Source organism: Micromys minutus, assembly GCF_963924665.1.
Source record: "Micromys minutus genome assembly, chromosome: 12".
Lineage (NCBI taxonomy): Eukaryota > Metazoa > Chordata > Mammalia > Rodentia > Muridae > Micromys > Micromys minutus.
Window position 1 is genome coordinate 19,923,123 of NC_137981.1, and position 21,041 is coordinate 19,944,163.

Sequence of the window (21,041 nt, forward strand, 5' to 3'; positions counted from 1 at the left end):
GGGAGCACCCAACTAGAATGCAAACTTTGTTCTACTACTGCTTTATGACCTTACTTCTCTTCTCTCCTCCCTCCCTTTTCCCCAACTCAGTTGGCTGGAGTTGTCTTCCTTGGAGTCGGGCTTTGGGCATGGAGCGAAAAGGTAGGTGGAACCTCAACCAGGCCCAGTTACCAGGCAGCCAGATCCGGAGCCATTGGATTTGAATTGTCCCCTCCTCTAGCCTATAGTAATCACTTACTACAGAAAGGGTTTGTAGCATTAACCCTCAGAAAGACTGTGCCTCTGAGGTTGTGTGCGTTGCTGGAGGTTGTTAGGCCAGGTACTAAGAGTTAGTTGGGTTGAGGTCATGAGCTTGGAGAGTATGTTCCTATCCTGTTCTGAGTAACCCCAGACCTTGGCAGCCATGTCCAAGGCAAGCCTGGGGTGCCTCTTAAACTCTGTGCCATACCTCTGTGAGCAGGTGAGCAGAACCCTGACCTGCTTGTGCTGACCTACAGGAAAAGGGGGCAGAGCCTGGGTTTGTGCCTATCTGCTTGCCAGTGTGTGAGGGAGGCGGTCCCAGACTCTTACTGTGCAGGTAGATAAAGGGGCAGTTGGTGTTCTAGGGGGTCATGGTGCTGACCTTACCCTATGGTAGATTAATGTTAGTAGCTTAGGTGCTGAGAGCCAGAATTCTTACTGGAAAGAGGAGCAAGGAGAATCCGGAAGCTGAAGCACCCCGTTTCTGTGGTGGAACCTGCCACTACTTCCAGAAAAAGGAAGCAGCACACTTTGGTCTGTGAGCTTTTATGTGTTGGTCTTAGAAGCAGAGGTCTGCTCTTGAGCCTGTGCACCTTTCTTGGAGGCCTGTGTAAGCTGCTGGTACAATTACCTGTCCTAGTGACCTGGAAACAGCCATGCATAACAGTGCCATCGTGTGGCCATATCTGGGACTGCAGCAGACTTGACCTGGAGCTGGCTGGTTACACAGCTGCCTAGCCTAACCCCTGTTTCTTTTCTTTTTGAGTATCACAGAGTCTGTCTTTCCATTGTAGTTGCCATTAGTCACATACTATATATATTTTAAAATTTTTACTTTTTTTTCTTTGTATGGGGGGGGGGGTCATGTATATGCCTGAGTAGAAGTAAAATTGAACTGTAGGAGGAGGTTAGGACTTGTACCATGCGAGTTCTGGGGATTGAACTCAGGTTGCCATGCAAGGCAGCAAGTGCCTTTACCTGTTGAGCCAGTCCCTGACTATATGTATTTAAGGAGAAATGATAAACCAATCTTGTTGTCCCTAGCCTCCTTCCAAGTGTTTTTATTACAAGTACAGCCAATGATTCCCTTTGGATAGTGCTAATAGGATGTCGCTGTCATACACATGTCTGTGGGCAACATTCTGTCCTCATCTACCCTTGCTGGGTTTGTTTCCTCAAAAATGCTCATTGTGAAATGGCGGTTAGCCAGTTTGGCCGTGGTCCAGTTTTTCCCTTCTCTGAGGCCTGGTCAAGACGCCTTATAGGCCACTGAAGAATCTGGGCTCTCAGGAGCCTCCAGCCTCAGTGTGGACCAGGAACTTCATGGAGAGTGTCTAAGGGCTGCAGCGGACAAGGACGTATTCTTGGGCTCCAGGAAGTGGGCAGGACACTCTGGCCTGGCTCGTGATGACAGGACTGAGGGGGGGTGGGGTGGGAGGTGGGGGGTGGAAGCAGCCCCCTAGCTTCAGCTGCTGGCACAACTTGTCCTCAGGATCTTGACTCCATTCCCAGGACACTGCTACCTTTTATTCTCTGCTTCCTTCAGGGTGTGCTGTCCGACCTTACAAAGGTGACCCGGTTGCATGGAATCGACCCTGTAGTGCTGGTCTTGATGGTGGGCGTGGTGATGTTCACACTGGGATTCGCAGGCTGTGTCGGGGCCCTACGGGAGAACATCTGCCTGCTCAAGTTTGTGAGTGGTGTTGGAATGTGGGAGAGTGGATGTGGTGGGCTAGAGGTACTGGCTCTTATCAGATTTCTGGCCCAGGCTACACAAGGAGGGAACAAACAGTTCTTTGAACCTGCTGTCTCTTTAAGAGGGAAGATTTTAAGGAGAAAAACCCAGATGATGGTTCCTCCTCCTAGAGGAATGGGGTTTCCGGGAGTTGCCAGCTACTTTTAGGGCTCTACCCATCTCCTTTGCTTTGTAGCTTTCCTTAACCGTTCTAAAGGAATTGCTTATTTGCTGTTTACCTTTGCCCTTCCCGACTAAGATCACACACTATTGCTAATAGCTTTAAGAAACCTTTTCCCTCCTCCGGGGTGTGAATCTGTTGGATGTGCACTGTTGTTTTTAATTTTCTGGCAAAATCACGAATTACTAAAGAGTTTAGTTTTATATTTAGATACAACTTCATATTTAAATGTATTGAGCTAAAATTAAATAGCACCCGGTAAAGAAAATACGTATTTTCTTTATGATCTATTATTTGTTAAGCTTATTAGATCAGCCTTTCTTTATTTGGAAGGCAAAGCACACACCTCTTCCTACGTCTCCTCCCTTCATTAACACTGTGTTTTGCATCCCATTTCCACGTGAGCAGTCTGCGTGCACACTTGTACATCCTTGGGATTCTTCTTTGGTGTTCTTGGAAAGGTTCCTTCACATTTCCAAGATGTATCAATGCTTCATGGCTCCCAATAGAATGTCACCATGACCTGTAGCTGGCAGCCATGTTTCTATAGAGGTCTGTCTATGGCTGACGATCCTGCTTTACAAGCAGAGTGGGTGCTGATAACACTGGTCTCTCCAGAGTGGTAATGAACTCTGCAGGGAACTTAGATGTCAGCATCCACAAGTGGGAGTGGAAGATTACATGTCTAGAATGGTTGGGGGAAGGGGCAGTGCCTGGTACAGGCTCCACAGGGAAACTGACACAGCTTCTTTCTCATCCTGTGGGGGGAGGGGGCTACCTCCTAGGAAGTGATGGTTTGGAGCTTTGTCCTTTCTCTTCCCTTCTCTCAGTTACTAACTGCCATATGTGCATGGGTAGTGTTGAATGCTGTTTACAGAGGCAGTGAAGTGCTGCAGTAGGTGGTGCCTCTGTCAGGCTGGTGATGCTGACTCCACCCTTCTTGTACCCACTCAGTTCTGTGGGGCCATTGTGCTCATCTTCTTCCTGGAACTGGCCGTGGCCGTGTTGGCCTTTTTATTCCAAGACTGGGTGAGGGATCGGTTCCGGGAATTCTTCGAGAGCAACATCAGGTCCTATCGGGATGACATTGACCTGCAGAACCTCATTGACTCTCTTCAGAAAGCCGTAAGCTCTGCCCCTGACAGGCTACTAGAACATGCCCTTTCCCACCTCTGGTTAGTCTGGGATGCTCTGCAGCTGAGATGAATCAAGTCCTTTCCTCCTCAGAGTGGGTTTGCTGGGGCGTGGCAGGGAGGCATAGAGCGCGCCCCGCAGCCTCTGGGCAGCCTTTGCTGTGCCCGGCTGCTGGCATGGCAGTTTGGGCTTCCGCTCAGTGCTTTGGATTAGTCGGACAACTCTGTCTCCCTTTCTTTCCTTTTGGGTCTCGTCTTCCCTAGCCTTTCATGGTAGCCATGTCAGTAGTCAAGAGTCCTCCCCAGGATCTTGGCCCTGTGGGTATGGAGGGGATAGAGGATAGAGCTCCTTCCCCTAGGCTTGTGACTCACTGCAGAGCTATTCCTGTATCTTCCTCTCTGGGACCTTTTCTCCTTCCTGTGTTAGAAGGACAAACTGCCTGGGGGAAGCCTTCTCCACGGAGTGATGTGGCTTCTCTGGAACTTTCCCCAGAGAACTGAATAAGCAGGCTTGGGCTGTGGCCCTTCTCTTCCTGCCCCTTCCCCTTGCTTGCAGCTGTACCTGGAAGCTTGAATCACTGGCTGCTCCAGCCCCTGGGATGAACCCACTCCCTGGCATAGTAGCCTGTTGATCTGCTTCTCCCAGAAGCCTGGCTTCTGAAGTGTCTTTTCCATGGAACACTTGGTTCCAAAGAGAAAATAAACCAGCAAGTACTAAAAATAACTGACCCACTATTATTAACCAAAACTTGTTTACCCTGTTGCATGTAGCATAGGGTCCAGAAAAATCCGTTTACATAAGAAGAGAGACTTCTGTGGTTTGGGGCAATCCGGCATCCCAGTAACCTTGTTACACCTTTTCTGTTCAGTTTTTTGTTTTCCTTTTGTGTTCAAATGGCCTTGGGTTTGCTAGTTTCTCGAACTTTCCCCTGCTCTTTGCTAAGGGAAGTCTTCCCTGCTGCCCTTCTGGCCTAGTCTGTTTTGAGACAGGTGAGGCGGGATGTAGCTATGTATATGTAGCCCAGACTGCCCTCAGGCTTACAAGCCTCAGCCTCCTGATTATGGGGATTGGAGAAATGTTTGTGCTCTGCCATACCCAGCTTCTTTTCTTCTATAATTTAAGAGGCATCCACTAAGTTCTAGGGCTAGTAACAAAACATTAGCTGGTCATTCCGTCATTAAAGCATCCTGCATAGTGGAGGAGTGGGGCAGGAGAAGATTGGATTTCCACTGGAAAGTTGGGTGTGAGGGAGATGGAGATTCTTGCTGGCCTTTGTTTTGGCTGCAGAAATCTACTAAGGGTGGGGTGATTCCTTCACAGCAATGTTCTTAGTGTGCTAGGTGCCCCATATTTGTAGGCTGATAAGGGCTTTTGTCAGCCTTACTAGACATTGGGGAGTGGAGGGTGGGGCTCCTGGTGAAGTGAGATGGTTAATGAATTGCTGTTGCTGTTCACCTTAGTTGTAATTCACCCCCGTTGTAAATGTTCAGCAGCTGTTTTATATAAAAGGGCCAAAAAGGAAACTAGGGCCAGCGTGGCTATTTGTCATGGAGAAAGGCCTATTATTCAGGCAGTGTTCTCTGGGTTAGGAGAGGGGTATATCAAAGGAGAAAGGGTATAGCTGGCATGGCCTCTGCCAAGGATTGAGAGGAACTTAGCATGCTAGGCTTGGTTCCATGGGGGCGTTAGCATGGCTGCGGTTTCCTTAAAGCATTGCCACTTGGTATCATTCAGTATCTGTGTGAGCCTTGTTTTATGTCTAGGAAATGGGAACAAAAAAGACACCTTGTGTTGAGTCAGTGACCCTGGTCCCCCTCATGTGGTTCTTGGCTATATTTATGATTTTAGAATCAGTGCTGCGGGGCTTACGGCCCTGAAGACTGGGACCTTAATGTCTACTTCAACTGCAGTGGTGCCAGCTACAGCCGAGAGAAATGTGGAGTGCCCTTCTCCTGCTGCGTGCCAGATCCTGCAGTGAGTATATGTGCCTTCTGCAGCCCCACGGCCCCTGCCACTTCCAGTGCCTCCAGGCTGCTGCTTTCCAACATATGGATGGAGTGTGCTGCATTCCCTTGCCTCCCTCCAACCCTCCCTGGGCCCTTGAACTCTGAAATCCTGTGCATACATCCTGGAACCCTTCTCTGTGGTGCACCATGTCTCTGTGCTAGATAAAGGAGGAAAGATTATCCTTCCTTAGGCGGTTCTGCCTTACCACGAAGGTGATGTGCTCTGGTCTGCCCCCTTTTGTACCTTTTTCACAGTGTCCTCAGTGCCCAGAAGCTCTCAGGAAGTATGAGGTTGTACATCACATGTGTATGTGGGGATGTGGGGGGTAGCTCCACAATAAATTATTTTCTAGCCTTTTCTTCACTTGCTTTCATTCCTAGTCTTAGGCTTAAATTTTTGGGCTTCTGTAAACTGAGCACTTTGGATAACCTGGGAAGAAAATCTGTGTTTCGAGTGAGCAGAGATCTGCCCTGCACAAGCTTCTGCACAGCCCTGTGGTGCTTCGTCACAGCCCCTGCGAAGCAAGCCTTCACTGTTATGACCTGGGCCGGATCCTTGGTCTGCGAGAGGTTGTGCAGTGGAGTTGGAGGTGTCCAGGAATGTTTGAAAAACACCAGAGTAGCGAATGTAGTGAGTGTAATGTCATCTACTAGCACAGCGTTTGATAAACTGTGGCCCAGGGACAAATGAGGCAAAATACTTTGTTATTTTTGGTGGTTGTTGTTCAGTTTCGCGTCACTAACAAACCCTCTGATGAAAGGCCTGTGAACTCAGAGAGAGTGCAAGCTTACTATGCATGGAGTCCTAGCACCAGCCCCGAGAAGAAGAGTTCGCTGGCTCACAGTGTTGGATGCTTTCAGATCTGTGGTACCTGTTAGAGACAGCAAGGAGCACATGGCTGCCCGCTTTATGGCTAAAGAACAAAATAGAATGCCACTATTTCCTTTCAGGACACATCTTTAGTGACCTAAGAGCTTCCTCCTAGGCTCCTTTCCTGAAGATTCCACTACCTCCCAATAGCAGTACCTTGGGACTAAGACGTCAAACATGGCTGAAGGGGAAAAAGTACACTATTTTGTGATGTGTGAGAATTGGTATGAAATTCAGATTCCAGTGTCCTTAGGTTTATGGTTGTCCAAGTCTAGCTATCCAAGTGTGTGCTCTTGCTGGTGAAGTAGAGTGAGTCTGCAGCTTTCATCTACAAAATTTACCACTGAAACATCACAGATGCAGCTCTCTGATCCCTATGCTAGCCTGGCAGTTGACCTTGGTGTGAGCTGTGATGTAATTTCTGCATAAATTCCTCATGTGCTTCCTGGTGCTCAGTTGTGATTTTTCTAGTGCCCCCTACAACTGGGTTTTTGACAGTTTTTTTTAGAGTGACTAAGTTTTCTGCTTTTTCTACAGCAAAAAGTCGTGAACACACAGTGTGGCTATGATGTCAGGCTTCAGGTAAGAAAACCAACACATAACCTTAAAGGATCTGGGGAACCATTTCTTAGGCTTTAGCCTTATAGTCTAACCTCCTGCTTTAGCATAAGTGCAGATTGGAGTAAAGGAACAGGAAGATTCTATTAGAAGGTGCCATCTAAGCCAGAAGTGAGCTGAGTCTGGGTGGACTACTGTGCAAGTGTGCACACGCATATGCACTTGCACTCCCACACAGGCATGAGCACACACTAGATTTAAAGCCCTGTGACTATATCACTAAACTTACCACTGCATTAGAAGTAGTGTGGAATTGGGAGCAGCTGTTATCTATTGCTCTGCAGTGAGGATAAAGCTTGTGGGGTCTGTGACTTGCTCCAGCTTCCACACAGAGGCAGTAGTGAGACGGTGATGCCAGGACTAGGTTAGGGCTCAGAATTCACACCTTTCAGACCATAGTGAGTGAGGGCCTGGGTGGGAGAAGGTGATGTGGATGGCTGCGTTTGTGAAAGGGGGGATGTCGGGGAATGTAGAAATCCTCTTAGCCATGGACACCAGGACAGTCTATCTTGTACTGACTTTAGTTCATAGGAACAGGCTGTGTGTGTTGAATGTTTTCTCTTAGAAGCTTAAACCTAGTCAGTCCCTCCTGAAGGCAGAGCTGTCATGTCTGAGATTACTGTCCTTATTAAGAGGTCCAAGATGACCTAGAGAGATGGCTCAGAGGTAAAGAACACTTGTTGCTCTTGGGACCCAGGTTTGGTTCCCAGCACATATGCAGTGCCTCACAGCTGTCAGCAATTCCAGTTCCAGAGGATGGACGCCACCTTCTGGTTCCTGAGGGCACTGCATACGAAGGGTATGCAAACATACATGTAGGCAAAATGCTTACACACATAAAAGAAAGAAATGAAGAAAGAGGTCCTGAGAGCTTTTTTTCTCTTCTAGCATATGAGAGTTCAGCAGAGAGACACTGTCTAACCAGAAGGCACCACCAGACACTCGATCTGCCAGTGCCCTGGTGTTAGACTTAAGCCTCCATAGTGGCGAGAAAGAAATTCCTGTTGGCCACTATAGTCCTTTTTTGTAGAGTCCCAAACAACCAGAAAGATGCCTTTGTATGAAACCTAGCTGTCCTTTGAAGAATTTCATTGCCACTTGGGCAGCCAGAAAAAAAATGCAAAGACTGGCAGGCTTACACAACACTTTATTTTCTCACAGTTCTGAAACTTAGAAGTTCAAGATCAAGCTGTCAGCTGAGTTAAGTCCTTCTGAGGCTGCTTAGGAAGGATCTGTTCCAGTCCTGTCTTCCATGCTTGGACATCTCCCCTCCTATCTATCTTCTGTGTCCCTGTCCTAGTCTCTTCTTGTATGGGCACCAGTCAGTTGATTAGACCTCATCCTGGTATTGTCATTTAAACTTAGCTCTGTAAAGACCCGTCATCAAATACAGTCACACCCCAGGAGATGATAGCACAGTGCATCCCATGATACACTAAAGTGAATTGATGTTTCCTCTCTGCTGACATGAAGGGAGATGGTGGGGAAGAAACTGGGGCTGATTGCCATTTATGAGGTAGTAAGAGTGGGGTGTCCAAACACTGACAGATTTCCCAGGGGGTTGGCAGAGAGGGAGCTGACTCTCCCAGAGCTCTTACCAGTAGGAGACAGAACCTAAAGGGTCACTGCCCTTTCTTCTGCCACCTTCTATGACTTAGAAATCTTGGAGTCTCCTTTCCTTTTTACCTTGAGAGACATATTTTTCCTCCAGGCTACAGATTACCTTGCATCTCTAGGTGTGGTGATGCAGAATGAATTCATCTTTGGAGATGAGAGCCTTTAGTTAGACGGGCAGGATGGCAGCTTGCCCTGGGAGGGATCCAGACCAAATCCAAATCTTCTCAGTCCACCGATCACATGCTGTGCTTTGCCCCGCCCCATACAGAGACAGGCTGTCTTGGGTCAGGGCAGGGATTGTGTATGCTCAGGCTGAGGCCACTGTGCTGTTTCTCTGCAGCTGAAGAGCAAGTGGGATGAGTTCATCTTCACAAAGGGATGTATCCAGGCTCTGGAAGGCTGGCTGCCCAGGAACATCTACATTGTGGCTGGTGTCTTCATTGCCATCTCACTGCTGCAGGTATGTCCCAGAATTCAAGCACCGGGCCCCTAACTGTACGCTATAAAGGAATCTGGCCTAGGAAATAGGATATCCAAGGTCAAGGTGCCCTGCAGTCTGCTACCTGAAGGGAGACCCTTTGAGGGCAGACAAATGGGACAGCTGTGACAGTCTCTGGAGGGCCCAGTAGGCTTTATATGGCATCACCTGTGTTGGTCGTGGTCAGGGGATTGGAGTGCTTGGTCAGGAACTGGCTCACTTTAGGGTCCTTCCCTTTTGATAGACAGAAGAAGCAGGAATTAAAGGAGGTGTCAGGAGCTCTAGAGTGGGAGGTGACTCTTCCTATTAGCTGAGCAGTTACGTCAGAACTTTATTGTCCCTGTGCCCTGGCTGGGCTTTTAGGAGTCTTTCCTCACCACAGATGCTCCTCTGGCCCAGGGGGTGATTGGAGTGGCTGGTGTCCACAGGAAAATTTAGAAAAAGTCAAGAATTCGGTTGTATCAGGGAAACTATCAGTTTTCTTAGGGCCCATGTATAAGAGGCATTGTCTGCATTTGAGCAGCTTATGGGGCAGTGGATATGGTGCTTACGTGAAGAGAATACATGTTAAGCAGCTCTGCCTTGAAGAGGTGCACTTGTTTGTAGCCACACAGTATTGTATCTGTGAAGTGAGACTGGGCTCAGTTATGAGACATAGAGCTTAAGAGGGAGGTACAAGCAAGCACACTTCCAACGGTTACCAACCACACCCTTCTCTCACGACATTCCTGTCTGCTAAGGTCAGGCTATGTCTGTTGATATCAGGGTCATGGCTGTGAATTACTCTCTTGGGAATTGGGCCAACAGGGTGACTGGTTCTGAATAGTTGGTGTTATTTTACAGTTTGACCTAGAGCTCAGGTATGTGGGACCCGCCTGGTATGTGGCAGTTTTACTCCCTGGGGGTAGGCTGAGTATCTGTTTCAGTTTGTGATGCCTGTTCTGACTCCTTTCATGCTTGAGGGGTGCAACAGCATACCCCAGGGTTGATTTTCCGTGGGGTGGGTCATCTTTGCCACTTGCTCAAGCTTTGCTCTCACTCAGCCCTTGCCCGGGTAGGACAGGGGACGGGGTCCATGCGGGCTGGAACCATCTGCTCACCTCTGCTCCTGGATTCATTTGAACGGCTGACCTCTGTCTTTTGGTTTCAGATCTTCGGCATCTTCCTGGCGAGGACCCTGATCTCAGACATTGAGGCAGTGAAGGCAGGTCATCACTTCTGAGAAGAAGCAGATGCAGAAGATGGAGCTGAGCCACATGTACAGGTCCAACAGCAGCAGAAGTCGATATGAGCCGCCCACAACCAGATCCCAGTCTTCGGCATCAGTGTGACAGGACATCTCAGTTTCTTCTTGCAGGTGCAAGATCAAGGCCCCTTCTCATCTGCCCACACTTGACATGGCATCTCCGAAGGGGTTTGCCCAGAGACAGAGAATATGTTTTTATGTGGAGTAGTAACTCTGAGGACAGATGGGCTCCCACGGCTGCAGGAAAGTCTTGATGGCCCTTATGGAGCCCAAATACATCTGTAGGCCCCTACCTACTCAGTAAGGCTTAGGTACATGCTCAACTATTATCTTGTGTGGGTCTAACATCACTATGGGACCAGCACTGAGGACAAGGCTTCTGACTCCATCGGAACAAGAAGGATGGGGAAGGATAAGTGGTCCAGTGGTCCCCCTCATGCCAACAAGGTTCATGGGTGCAAACATACCGGGGGTTTGCAGAATCCTCAACCATGTCCAAGTGAAGTATGCCTGAGCCAGCCCTAACCGGTCTTGTGGAGCACATCACCACTGCCTTCCAAGCCTACACTGCTCTCCCAGGGTAGAACAGCCTTGTTTCTCCATAGCATTAAGCCCTACTGAGGGCCAGCTCTCTTGTTCTTATAGTGTGTAAATAGTTTATTTATAGGGGTAAGAGTGTTCCTTCACCATGTCTTCATAGCCTCTTCTGTCTGGCATTCTTTTTTGCAGCAGCCTTACCCAGTGTCTGGGACCGAGCTGTCCTTTTCGGTTACCCCACTGTCTCAAGAATCAGCTGTGACAGCCTTTCCCTGTGGTCCACATTTTCTCTATGCACCCCTGCTTGGCTTCACTGTCTTGGTGCTACTGAAATGGCCACCAGAACTTGAATCCTGATTGACCCTTTCTCCCTCCGCACTGCCCTCCAGGGAGCCCTAGCTCCTGATTGCCAGCTGAAAACTGGGTTCCTCTCACAACCACATACAGCTAGTGGCCCAAAGTGTGCTGTCCCTGGAGGGCGACACTCCTGCAGCCAGGCCCCGGCAAGTACAGACAGCAGGTGCTGTGAGGAAGCTGAGCGCATCTTATCTCTAACTTCCATGGTGACTCCCCCATCCACATGCCATGTTCACTGTCAGCACTGTTCTGAGGCTGCTCTTGAAAATGATGTCTGTCTAACGTAATGGATACTCTGAGGCATGCTGGGCATCTGTCCACCTTGGGCTGGGCTACTCTCTAATGCTTCTTTATAGCTTGTATCTGTTCTTACTGTTCAGGGATTGAGTGCTACCTTCAGTTACTTACCGAAGTGTACATTCTAGTGTGGTGTATACTGGTGATACTGGTGGGTGTGTGTTCATGATGATAATGTTATAATTTTTTTAAATAATTCTCTATAGACTAGAGGAAGAAGAATGCTTGTGTTTTTAGGAAGTGTGAAGCTTCTCTTTGACCTGCCAAACTCTTTTATGGAATATATCTTTATATTAATGCTGTTGTTTGGGTCTTTTATTTTTTTCTTTCTGGTTTAAAATCACTATTTTAAAAAAGCATTAAGCATTTTATAGATAAATTGAGCCACTGGGTCAGGTGTGACTGGGTGGTACAGGAACCCAGTGGTGAAGGCAGGCCATCCTTTGCACATTCGGTCAGGTTCCATCTACCTTCATAGTCTCCCTGCAGATGAAACTAGGTGGCTTACAGCGTTGCCATTCTTGGCTGTAATCATCATCTGGGTAACTTTCCTCTCCTGACTGAAGGAAAGATGATTCTCAGTTAATTTCCGTGTAGCTCTGGCAATACTGCCCATCCAGGTAAAAGTCCATGATGGTTCCAGACAGGACACTGTTGCATATACTAGCTGCATGTCCTAGACTTGCTGGGGATCTACAGAGTGTGGGGTGAATGGTGATTGTGGATACTCCCTGCCGGCATGTTGACACCAAGGACTTCGGCAGCTCTTACTGCTCATGAGGACTTGCAAACTGGAGTCCTCGCTGTGCCACACATCCCTGTTTAAGATGAAGTTTATTCATGGCTTCCAGAGTTGGGTTTGCTTCCCAGTTAATTTTTAAAATGAGGCCACTTCATTGATCTCCTCTGGCTACATGAAGTGGAAGATCAGGGGAACGGTGTCTGAAACATCTCCTGGCCGGCCCAAAGCACCCATTTTCTCTGTCCTCGTACGCTGTGGAGCCAGCATGTGACCCCTGCACATCTGTTCTTCCTCCTTCTCTTGTCCTGTTCAACTCCCCTTAGGACTCTGCCTTCCTTTTCTGACTTGGGTCACTGGGCCTTCGTCTCCCCCCTTCTATTCTCTACATGGCCAGTTGTTAAACCCTCTAGACCATCATGGTACCTAACATTGGACTACCCTCCTCAACATCCCTGATTCTAAAGCCCTTTCCAGCAGGTCTGCAAGGCTGCTAAGGGTAGAGCTCTGAGCCAAACAGGAGAACTGTGTACATTACTCCCCAAGAAGCCATGCACAGTGTCTGTACATAACTAACATGACAAATTGTTAAACACAAAATCTTCCAGGAATGGAGGAAGCGCTCAGGGTACATGTTAATAAACTCATTTGGTTCAGAGAACAGTTCCGAGAAAGCCATATTCATGGCCAAAACACAAGTCTCAGAGAAAGATAACTTAACCGGCGAGGGTTTGGAAATGTGAAATTCGTATCCTACAGGCCCTGTCTTAGGACCTGGACCTGCAGCAGAAAGGGGAGGCAGCCCTGCCACCCTTGCATCTCCTCAGTGTAGCTTCTGTCTATTGACTATCCCAGGTATAGCCCATTCCATGAGGGTATTCTAAGAAGCTCCTGGGGCTGTAGCAGGTCTGCCACCATTTGGGAAGCTAGATTGTAGATTCATTCCCTTATCTGGCTGGATTGGGTACTTGATGGGAAAGTTACCCACAATGAGTTAGGAGCACTGCCCTGGCTAGCAGCTCTGGAAGTGGGCAGTGGATTTATTTTTCTAAGACCCAAGTCCAGGAATTAATATGTTCAGTCAACAAACTGCTCTCTGATCTGTGTGAAGTACTTGTTTTCCCAAAGCACAGTAGTTGGGGGAAGGCCAGAGTTGTCAGTCACATGCAAGCTTTCGGATGGGTTTTCTGTGCTGAACAGTACAGGATCAAACACTTCCTTCTCCTAAAAGAAACTTTTGTAGGTCTCCGAGGCAGCATGTAGGCTGCCGTTAGAGGGCCTCTCTACAGAGAAAGGAGGCCTCAGTCTCTACATGGGGGCCACTTAATTGCTTCCTGGCTCATAGCCTTAGACATGCAAGAATTGGCTGACGTTTCTCAGCTCTGACAAGTGCTGGGTGAGTGTGCATGACTGGTTGGGCCTCTCCTCCAGCATTGTTTCTGTGTTCCGAAGACCACAGATACCACTTTGTTAGCCCAGAACTTTGAGGATACCCCACCTCCCCATGATCTTAGCTGAGGTGCTTGTGTTGAATAGGTGGGTAGGGAATTTCAAGCCTTTTGATCTGAGCTTATTTGTGTAGTGTGTAAGAAATGCCCTTCATCCTCAAAGGCAAGTAAAAGGGCCCTTAGGTCAGTTACTTCTGGTGTCTCTAGGGAGCCTCTGGAAAATGTCAAATGAGCATTATAAAACAGGCTAGGGGCAAGAGAAATGGCTTAAGAATGAAGAGCATTTGTTGCTCTTCTAGAGGACCCAGGTTTGGCTCCCAGCACACACGTGGTAGCTCACAGCCTTGTGACTCCAGCACCCTCTTCTTGTATCTGTGGACACTACACACACATGTGTATTGTGTGTATACAGAGGCAAGCAAATTACCCATACACACATAGTAAGTAAATCTTAAACAAAAGGCAGAATTCTGGGATTGCTTTCAGAGATTTGTTACAGAATGCCTGGGGGAAACTGGTTTTGGAGTGAGAGCACACAGCACTCCCTGCAGAGCTCCAAGAAGTATTTCTTCACTTGGCTTTCTTCTGTATTCTGTACCTCATATCCCAGCACGGGCTTCAAAAACATAGTTTAATGACTACCAAACGAATTTACTACCAAACTAAATTATCACCTTGGACCATCCTTTTTGTCCCCTCAAACTTTTAAGCTTTATCCTTTTTTAACATAAGTAGAAACTATCTAAATGGTGCAAAGTGGAAAGTATGTTTTCTGTCACCCAGAGACAACTACTGTTAAGGACCTTCCAGAAAGGGTCTTTGGATCTTCATCCAAACCGGGTCTTTTTTAAAATGTAGTATATTGATCAAGTGCACTCACTTGGTCAAGCCATACAAGTAAGTGGGTGCTGCTCTCCAGGGGATTGTGTTTGCAGTCCCAGGTAACAGAAAACCCTGTTAAACCAACCTGAACAATGAGTGGAGAGTTTTGGCTCCTGAAACTGGAAAGTCCAGAGGCAGCATGAGTTTCAGGGTTGGTGTGATCCAAGTGGCTCAGTAAGGTCAGCAGGATCTGGTTTCCTTTTCACTGTCTTCATCATTGGAGACTGGGGTGGGGGGGCAATCCTCTTGAGACTGCCTCTAGCCTCTGTGATGGGGCATCGTGGTGCAGTCAAGGAGGGAAGGTCATTCTGCTTTTACACACGTTAGGATGCTGGGAACGCTGAACTTTCCCCATCCTCCTGTGGGCTTTGCTCTTATGTTTATTTGAAAACAAGTTAAAAAACACAGACCCCCTGCAGTATTGGCTGGGGAAATGGTACTGTGAGTCAAGGTGCTTTTTGGTAAGTGTTGAGGACCTGCATGTGCATGAATGTCTGCAATCCCACTGTCCCTACCAAGACAGGCAAGGTGTGGACAGGAAATCCCAGGAAGCTTGGGAGTTAGTCTGGCCTATTCAGTAGGAGAACAATGAGACCCTTTCTCAAGATGGAGGGCAGGGCCAACACCAGAGCTTGTCCTCTGATCTTCACATATGGGATGTGCCATGACCACATGTGCAGTCACACACAAGAATGTGTCCGAGTTGTACCTACGTGAACATGTGAGTCATGCATACATGAGCCATGCCCAAAGAACAAACAAACTGCACTGCTTGGTTTTCAAGTCATTTAGGAGGATTTTGATATTTCTTTGTTTCTTTGTTTATTCCTCTAAAGGGAATTCTCCAGGAAGGTATGCTCGTTAGTGGGTTGTAGGCTGGCTATGACAGGCCAGATCATTGCTTACTGCTGGTGTGTGAATCAATGCCCCCAGATGACATGTCTTCTTTTAATGGGCATGGTATCACTTTCCCTTGTGGTGATCTGTTTAACATTTAACATAGGGGCGTTTATCTGACGCTACATCCCCACCAGCTGAGCTTACCCATGATGAGTGTCACACAGTTTTGTGGTAAGCAGAAATAAAGCAGTCACATTTCTCTTGCATTAGGAATGAGACTTTGAGTTTTGCTGGGAACCTCAGCAGACTTTGGAACTGTTTGCTTTCTGTGCTATAAGAGTAGTGGGTGGAGGTGGGGGACACTCATTCTTACTGGAGTGGGTGGGGGCAGGGGACACTCATTCTTACTGGAGTGGATGGGGGCAGGGGACACTCATTCTTACTGGAGTGGGTGGGGGGAGGGGACACTCATTCTTACTTGAGTATGGGTCCTGCCAGAAGCCTACACAAGTAAAGAAGTTGCTTTTGGATTCCCAAAGCTTGTAAAGATGCCCGTGTAATAAGTTTATGCATTTTCCTCTTAGGCCTAAACAGTCATCACCTCCCAGCAAGATGAATCATTGTGACGGTATCTCCTTTTAGATTTGTTTTTGTGGCATAAAATCAGCACAGCTGTGGGCCATGTGGAAACTTCAGAATGGCCTCTCGCAGGGACTTAGCACCCTGTCACTGTTTCCTGAAGGTGTGTGAGGAAACATAGACCCCTTTCTATGGCCATAGGCATCAACAGGTGATGGGTGTTGTGTTTCATGGACTGAGGGGAGTTTGGGAGGATGTCCTGTGGGAAACAGCACCAGGAAAGGCCCAAGTTTCTGGTTTCATATCCAAGAGGCAATGGTTCTTAGGTGCTCTATAAAGGACATTACTTTTTAAGAACTCATAAATATAGATAAGCACATATGAAGATTTTTAAATGTTCTTTGGTTGAGGGAGGTGGAAAGGTTAACAACCAATTCAAAGGAGAAATCACAACAAAACATCAATCCACATGGAAGAAAAGCAATGCCAGAATGGATTTTCAATACAAAAGGATCTGCTGAATCCTATTTGGGTATGCTGTATGCACATCTATCCACAAGATAACTGCACTAGCTCTGCAGCATATTTGTAAAGTACCTCAAAGTAATAGCAATCTAGATTCAGACTCAGCAGTTAGGGTATGACCTGAGTGACACAGGTTTTCATTGGTGACAACCCGAACCTTTGTTTATTCTAAATTTCCTAGCTCTATCTGGCGAAACCGAGGAGTGAGATTTATATTGCTTTGCACTCTGGGAAGGAAGTGCTTTTCCCATAGTTGTCAAGCCACCTGGTCTGAGAGTCACCCCCAGATACGCTAATGCTTCACTTTGATGCCGATCAGGACATTCCTCTCCCTGCCCCTTCTGCGCTGTTTCTGCAGAAGGCTGTACCATCCATGTTGGAATCTCTTTTTGAACACAGTTGCATTTTGAGGTTTGTTTACCTTTTTCCTCTGTAGACTCGAAAAGTTCCCGGCAGCTGTCAACACTTGAGGACTTTGGTAGAACTGTATAGAATCTAGTGAATGTTCAAAGAATCTCAGATATAGGGCTTCCCGGGTCTGACTGGGAAATCTTCCTTCCCTGTAGTGTGATTCTTAGAATTAGCAAAGGTGTGTATTTTAAAGTATGCTTTCATTCTTTGATAATTGTATAAAATGAGCTTTGGTCATATCCGCCCCCACTCATCCTAACTCCTCCCAGATCTCCTTCCCATTTTTTTAACCCACCAAGTTCACTTTGTGCTGCTCATGTTCTGTTGAGTGTGGGGTCACTCCTGTGGAGTGTAATCAGTCCAGCAGGAGCGAAACCCTCAAGGAAAGCTGACTCTGGAGGCAAGAAGTCATTAGCTGTGACTAGTGCCACAGTGCAGGGTGGTGTGAGAACCCTCCCACCATGCTAGAGTGTTGATTGGCTTGGTTTTGTGTAGGTCTTGTGCAGACAACCACAGCTGCTGGGAGTTTACAATGGGTCAGTCCCGTCCAAAAGACACTGCTTCTCTCTCTGATCCTTCTTGACCCCTGGCTCTCACAGTCTTTCTGTCCCCCTCTTTCATGACTGCATTTTGAGGGGGCAGATGAAGGAGGGCACGGACATGATTTCTTTTTTTATATGAGAGAAAGTGGATTCAGATTACGGAACTCGTGGTTGCCGTGAAGCCTGTGGATGCCATGAAGTTGGGAAGTGTTATATAAATTATCCTGATTTACAGCCAGGATTTTCTCTCCTCGGACTGTTTTCCTTCCCTGTTGGTGACCCTCATAGGTCACAATCGATCAAAGGGCATGATCTTCATCCAAAAAATGAGTGCAAAAGTGATTTGACAGCTTTCCTGTATATAGATGAGATGTGCATGCATGCATGTGCGTGCGTGCATGTGTGTGTGTGTGTGTGTTTGTGTGTCTGTGTAGCATATGCATACTACAAAATGACTACAAGTGAAAGTCAAAGGACAACTTTGGGACTTGGTTCTCCTTCCACTATATGGGTCCCGAGATTGAGCTCAGGTTGTCAGGGCTGTGGACAAAGCCCTTACACTGAGCCATCACCTCCCCTACCCCCAACACACTCCTTATTTTCAGGATAGTGTTGCACTGGCCTCTAACTTACCAAATAAGCTAGGCTGACGGTCACCCTCAAGGGTCTGCTTATCTCTGTCTCCCCAGAACTGGAATTAGAAGAGTAGATGCCACAACGTCTCCATTTTATCTATCCATCCATCTGTCCATCTGTCCATCCATCCATCCATCCATCCATCCATTCATCCATCCATCCATCTATCTATTACGTGATTCTGGAGTGAAGAACTCAGTCCTCATGCTTACAAGGCATACATTTTACTGACTATTCCATCTCTCCAGGTCAATACTGGGTCATGCTGCTAATGAATGTGGCATATTCCTAGGCCACCTAAAATGTAGGTAGGTATTCTATCATCAAAGATGTCTACGTTTCTTTGCTTATCTACAACCACAGTTAAATATGTCCTAGCATATGGTTCCTATGTAGGGCAGGATCTGCTTTTCACATAGGATGTTCTAAGTATTTGCTGCACATATATACGTGCAGGGACACTGATGGTCTTCCCGCCTCCCCCAGTGGAGACAATGTCTTTTATGAAACCTGGGCTGGTCTAAAGCTTTTGGTTCCCCTTCAGCCTCCTGAGTGCTGGGAGTATAGTCATGTGTCCTATTGCCTGTCTTATGTTTCTTGAGTTTGTTACTGCTATGTTTGGTGCTAATGGAACAGAAATTGCTGTTGTTTTTCACAGAGCTCTAGGACTGTACAACTGAGAGCTCTTGGGAGTAGTGTGCTCTTGGGAGCAGCTTCCTCAAGTCACACTGTATCAGGGCAGGTGGACAGGGTGTAAGCAGGACTGTCCTGCCAATGATCTTTTAGTAGTTCTCATCGGCTTGCATGTGGCTAGGATGCTGGAGTCCTCTAGCCATCACTCCCTCGTTGGGGACGTATGTTCAGGGATGACTGAGAAGCTAGGGTAAGTAGCTTATGGCAGAGCCATTCATCCATTTACTGAAGCTCATCTCCCCTTGACTGCAGGGCCCAAGTATCCAGCAACTGGACTCCACAGCAGTTGTTCAAGCTCCGGCCAGTTCTATGTAGAATGTTTTTTCCTTATACCCCCATGGGTCCCCTACCTTGTTCTGAGTCAGGGTCTCATGTAGCCCAGGCTGTTCTCAAACTTGCCAGCAGCTGACTATGACTCTGAACTCTTGGTCTTCCTACCATCACTGCTTATGGTTCTGAGATTAAAAGTGCACACCACACCGTTCCTGGTTTACATGATGCTGAGTATCAAATTCAGGTTTTTGCACATGTTAAGAAATTACAACAGAACTGTCTCCCCAGCTTTTTCTTCTTTTCTGTAGATGTTTATCCAGGACTACTCAGCAGTGTTCTTTCTACAGTGTGAAGCAGACGAAAACACCTGCTGTTGGTTGCTTATTATCTAGCAGGGAGACAGATAAAAACACAGCAACAAATCAATGCGTAAAGTAGCAGTTTGCAAAGTTAAACGCCAAGGAAAAGCACAGAGTAGAGGAAGTGCGTGGGAAGAGTCATGAGTGCAGGGTAGTGAACACATTGAGCTGGTTTGAGAAGGTAGATCCATACTAGAGCGAGCCCAAACAGTGTAAATACCTGCGTTTAATTTCCAGCATTTCAAAAAAACAGGATACATATGAGCAAAGATTGGGATTTGTTGAGGAGCCAAGTGGGTCCTAGGTGCACTGATAAGCCAATATTGAGTCCCTAGGGATGCTGTGTTTGATATGTTTGCTGAGTAGCCAGAATAAGGCCAGCAGGCTGCAACCCATGAGACTGGTAGGAGGGACATCAATGCAGATCACTGGGGATCTTGAGGACCTGTGAGGACTTGGATTTAGACTTTAGTAACTCGGTTTTGCTCACAAAACTTGCATGCATTGACTTAAGTTTTAAAAGTGGAGTTGGAGATCTGCTTAAGCCCTGATTTCAACCCCCAACACAAGTTTCATAAAACTGGGTGTAGTGGCACATGCCAGTAAACTCTGCGCTTGGAAAGGTGAAAACCAGGATTAGACCTTCAAGGACCCCTCAACTACAGTTTAGGCCAGTATGAGGTACATAAATCTAAGGGAATATGGAGGGCATCTCCTTAACACTTCCTCTCAGAAATTCTCAAAGCTTTTCTCCAGCTTAGGAACCCAGGTGTCCTCCTGATTTCCTTGGGGTAGAGAAGCCTGGCTTTGCTCAGGGTTCTTTGTAGTAGTGAGTGTTATGGGGGCTGATTTCCAGGGGTGGTGTTTGTAGAGCACGTTTTGAAATACATTGGACTTTAATCATATGTGTCATATAAGACTCTCTAACTAATTGTGTAGCAATCAACCCCTACCCTTTAAAAAGAAACCAAGTAGCTGGGCAGGCAATTAGGTGTGTCGTTTTCTGAATGCTTCCCTTTGTTTACAGAGAAATAACCAAACAAATTACTCTCATCATTTCTGCCCTCTCCCAAGTCTACTTCCCAAGTCTATCACTCTGTCAACATAGCTCTCTCTCTCTCTCTCTCTCTCTCTCTCTCTCTCTCTCTCTCTCTCTCTCTCTCTCTCTCTCTCCCCCCCATTTCACTTTATCTGCCTGGGTGCTTCCCCTCCTCCAGACAATTGATGCCATCGTTCTTTGTGACAAGAATAATGTTTTCCAGCTTAAGGACATCCAGGTGGTTTCCAGTAACTTGCACAACAGACTTGTCCCGCAAGGAACGGCATCAGCTTGCAACAGGCACCACTTCGGCTAATGAAAAAATAAAACCAAAATGCAAGCTGCCTGAAGATGTTACTGTGTTCGAGTCCTGCTTGCATCTGGCACGCATAGCCAGGATTGGAGTTCAGTGTTGCCGGAAGAGGGCGCGCTAAGCCGGACGCAGCCTGAGGAATGCGTGGAGCCCAGTGTGGCGGAACTGCCCCCTTACTGTTCCAGAAACCCTACACAGCCCTTGGCTGGGTCAGGTTCAGGATTTGGTGTCAATTGGCCTCCTGCCCCACTGACCTGGGATTGCCAGGGAGCACCCCTCCCCCGCAGAGAGCGAGCCTCTGTAGCACTAGTGGGAGTCATTCCTCCTATTCTTTTACAAATCCCAGGACACTGCTTTCCAAGGACAGCTGGCCCCTTCCACTGCTTTTTGGTGTACTCTCTGACTTCTCTTCTTTTAAGAATCTGGGGACACAGAAAAAGGCTAG

General features: G+C 47.4%; 1 protein-coding gene across 4 annotated transcripts in view; it reads left to right on the forward strand.

The window, feature by feature from the left end:
- TSPAN14 (tetraspanin 14) overlaps nucleotides 1-11,608 on the forward strand; it is a 53,118-nt gene extending 41,510 nt beyond the window's left edge. Inside the window, exons 3-9 of one of the 4 annotated variants that reach the window (XM_080926032.1) lie at nucleotides 91-141; nucleotides 1,787-1,933; nucleotides 3,111-3,281; nucleotides 5,139-5,264; nucleotides 6,705-6,749; nucleotides 8,743-8,862; nucleotides 10,031-11,608. In XM_080926032.1, the coding sequence (XP_080782158.1) occupies nucleotides 91-141; nucleotides 1,787-1,933; nucleotides 3,111-3,281; nucleotides 5,139-5,264; nucleotides 6,705-6,749; nucleotides 8,743-8,862; nucleotides 10,031-10,102 (732 nt within the window). In that variant the 3' untranslated portion in view covers nucleotides 10,103-11,608. The remainder of the gene's footprint in view (nucleotides 1-90; nucleotides 142-1,786; nucleotides 1,934-3,110; nucleotides 3,282-5,138; nucleotides 5,265-6,704; nucleotides 6,750-8,742; nucleotides 8,863-10,030) is intronic. The other 3 variants (XM_080926034.1, XM_080926035.1, XM_080926033.1) reach the window with 3 other exon arrangements.
- Nucleotides 11,609-21,041: the final 9,433 nt, after the last annotated feature.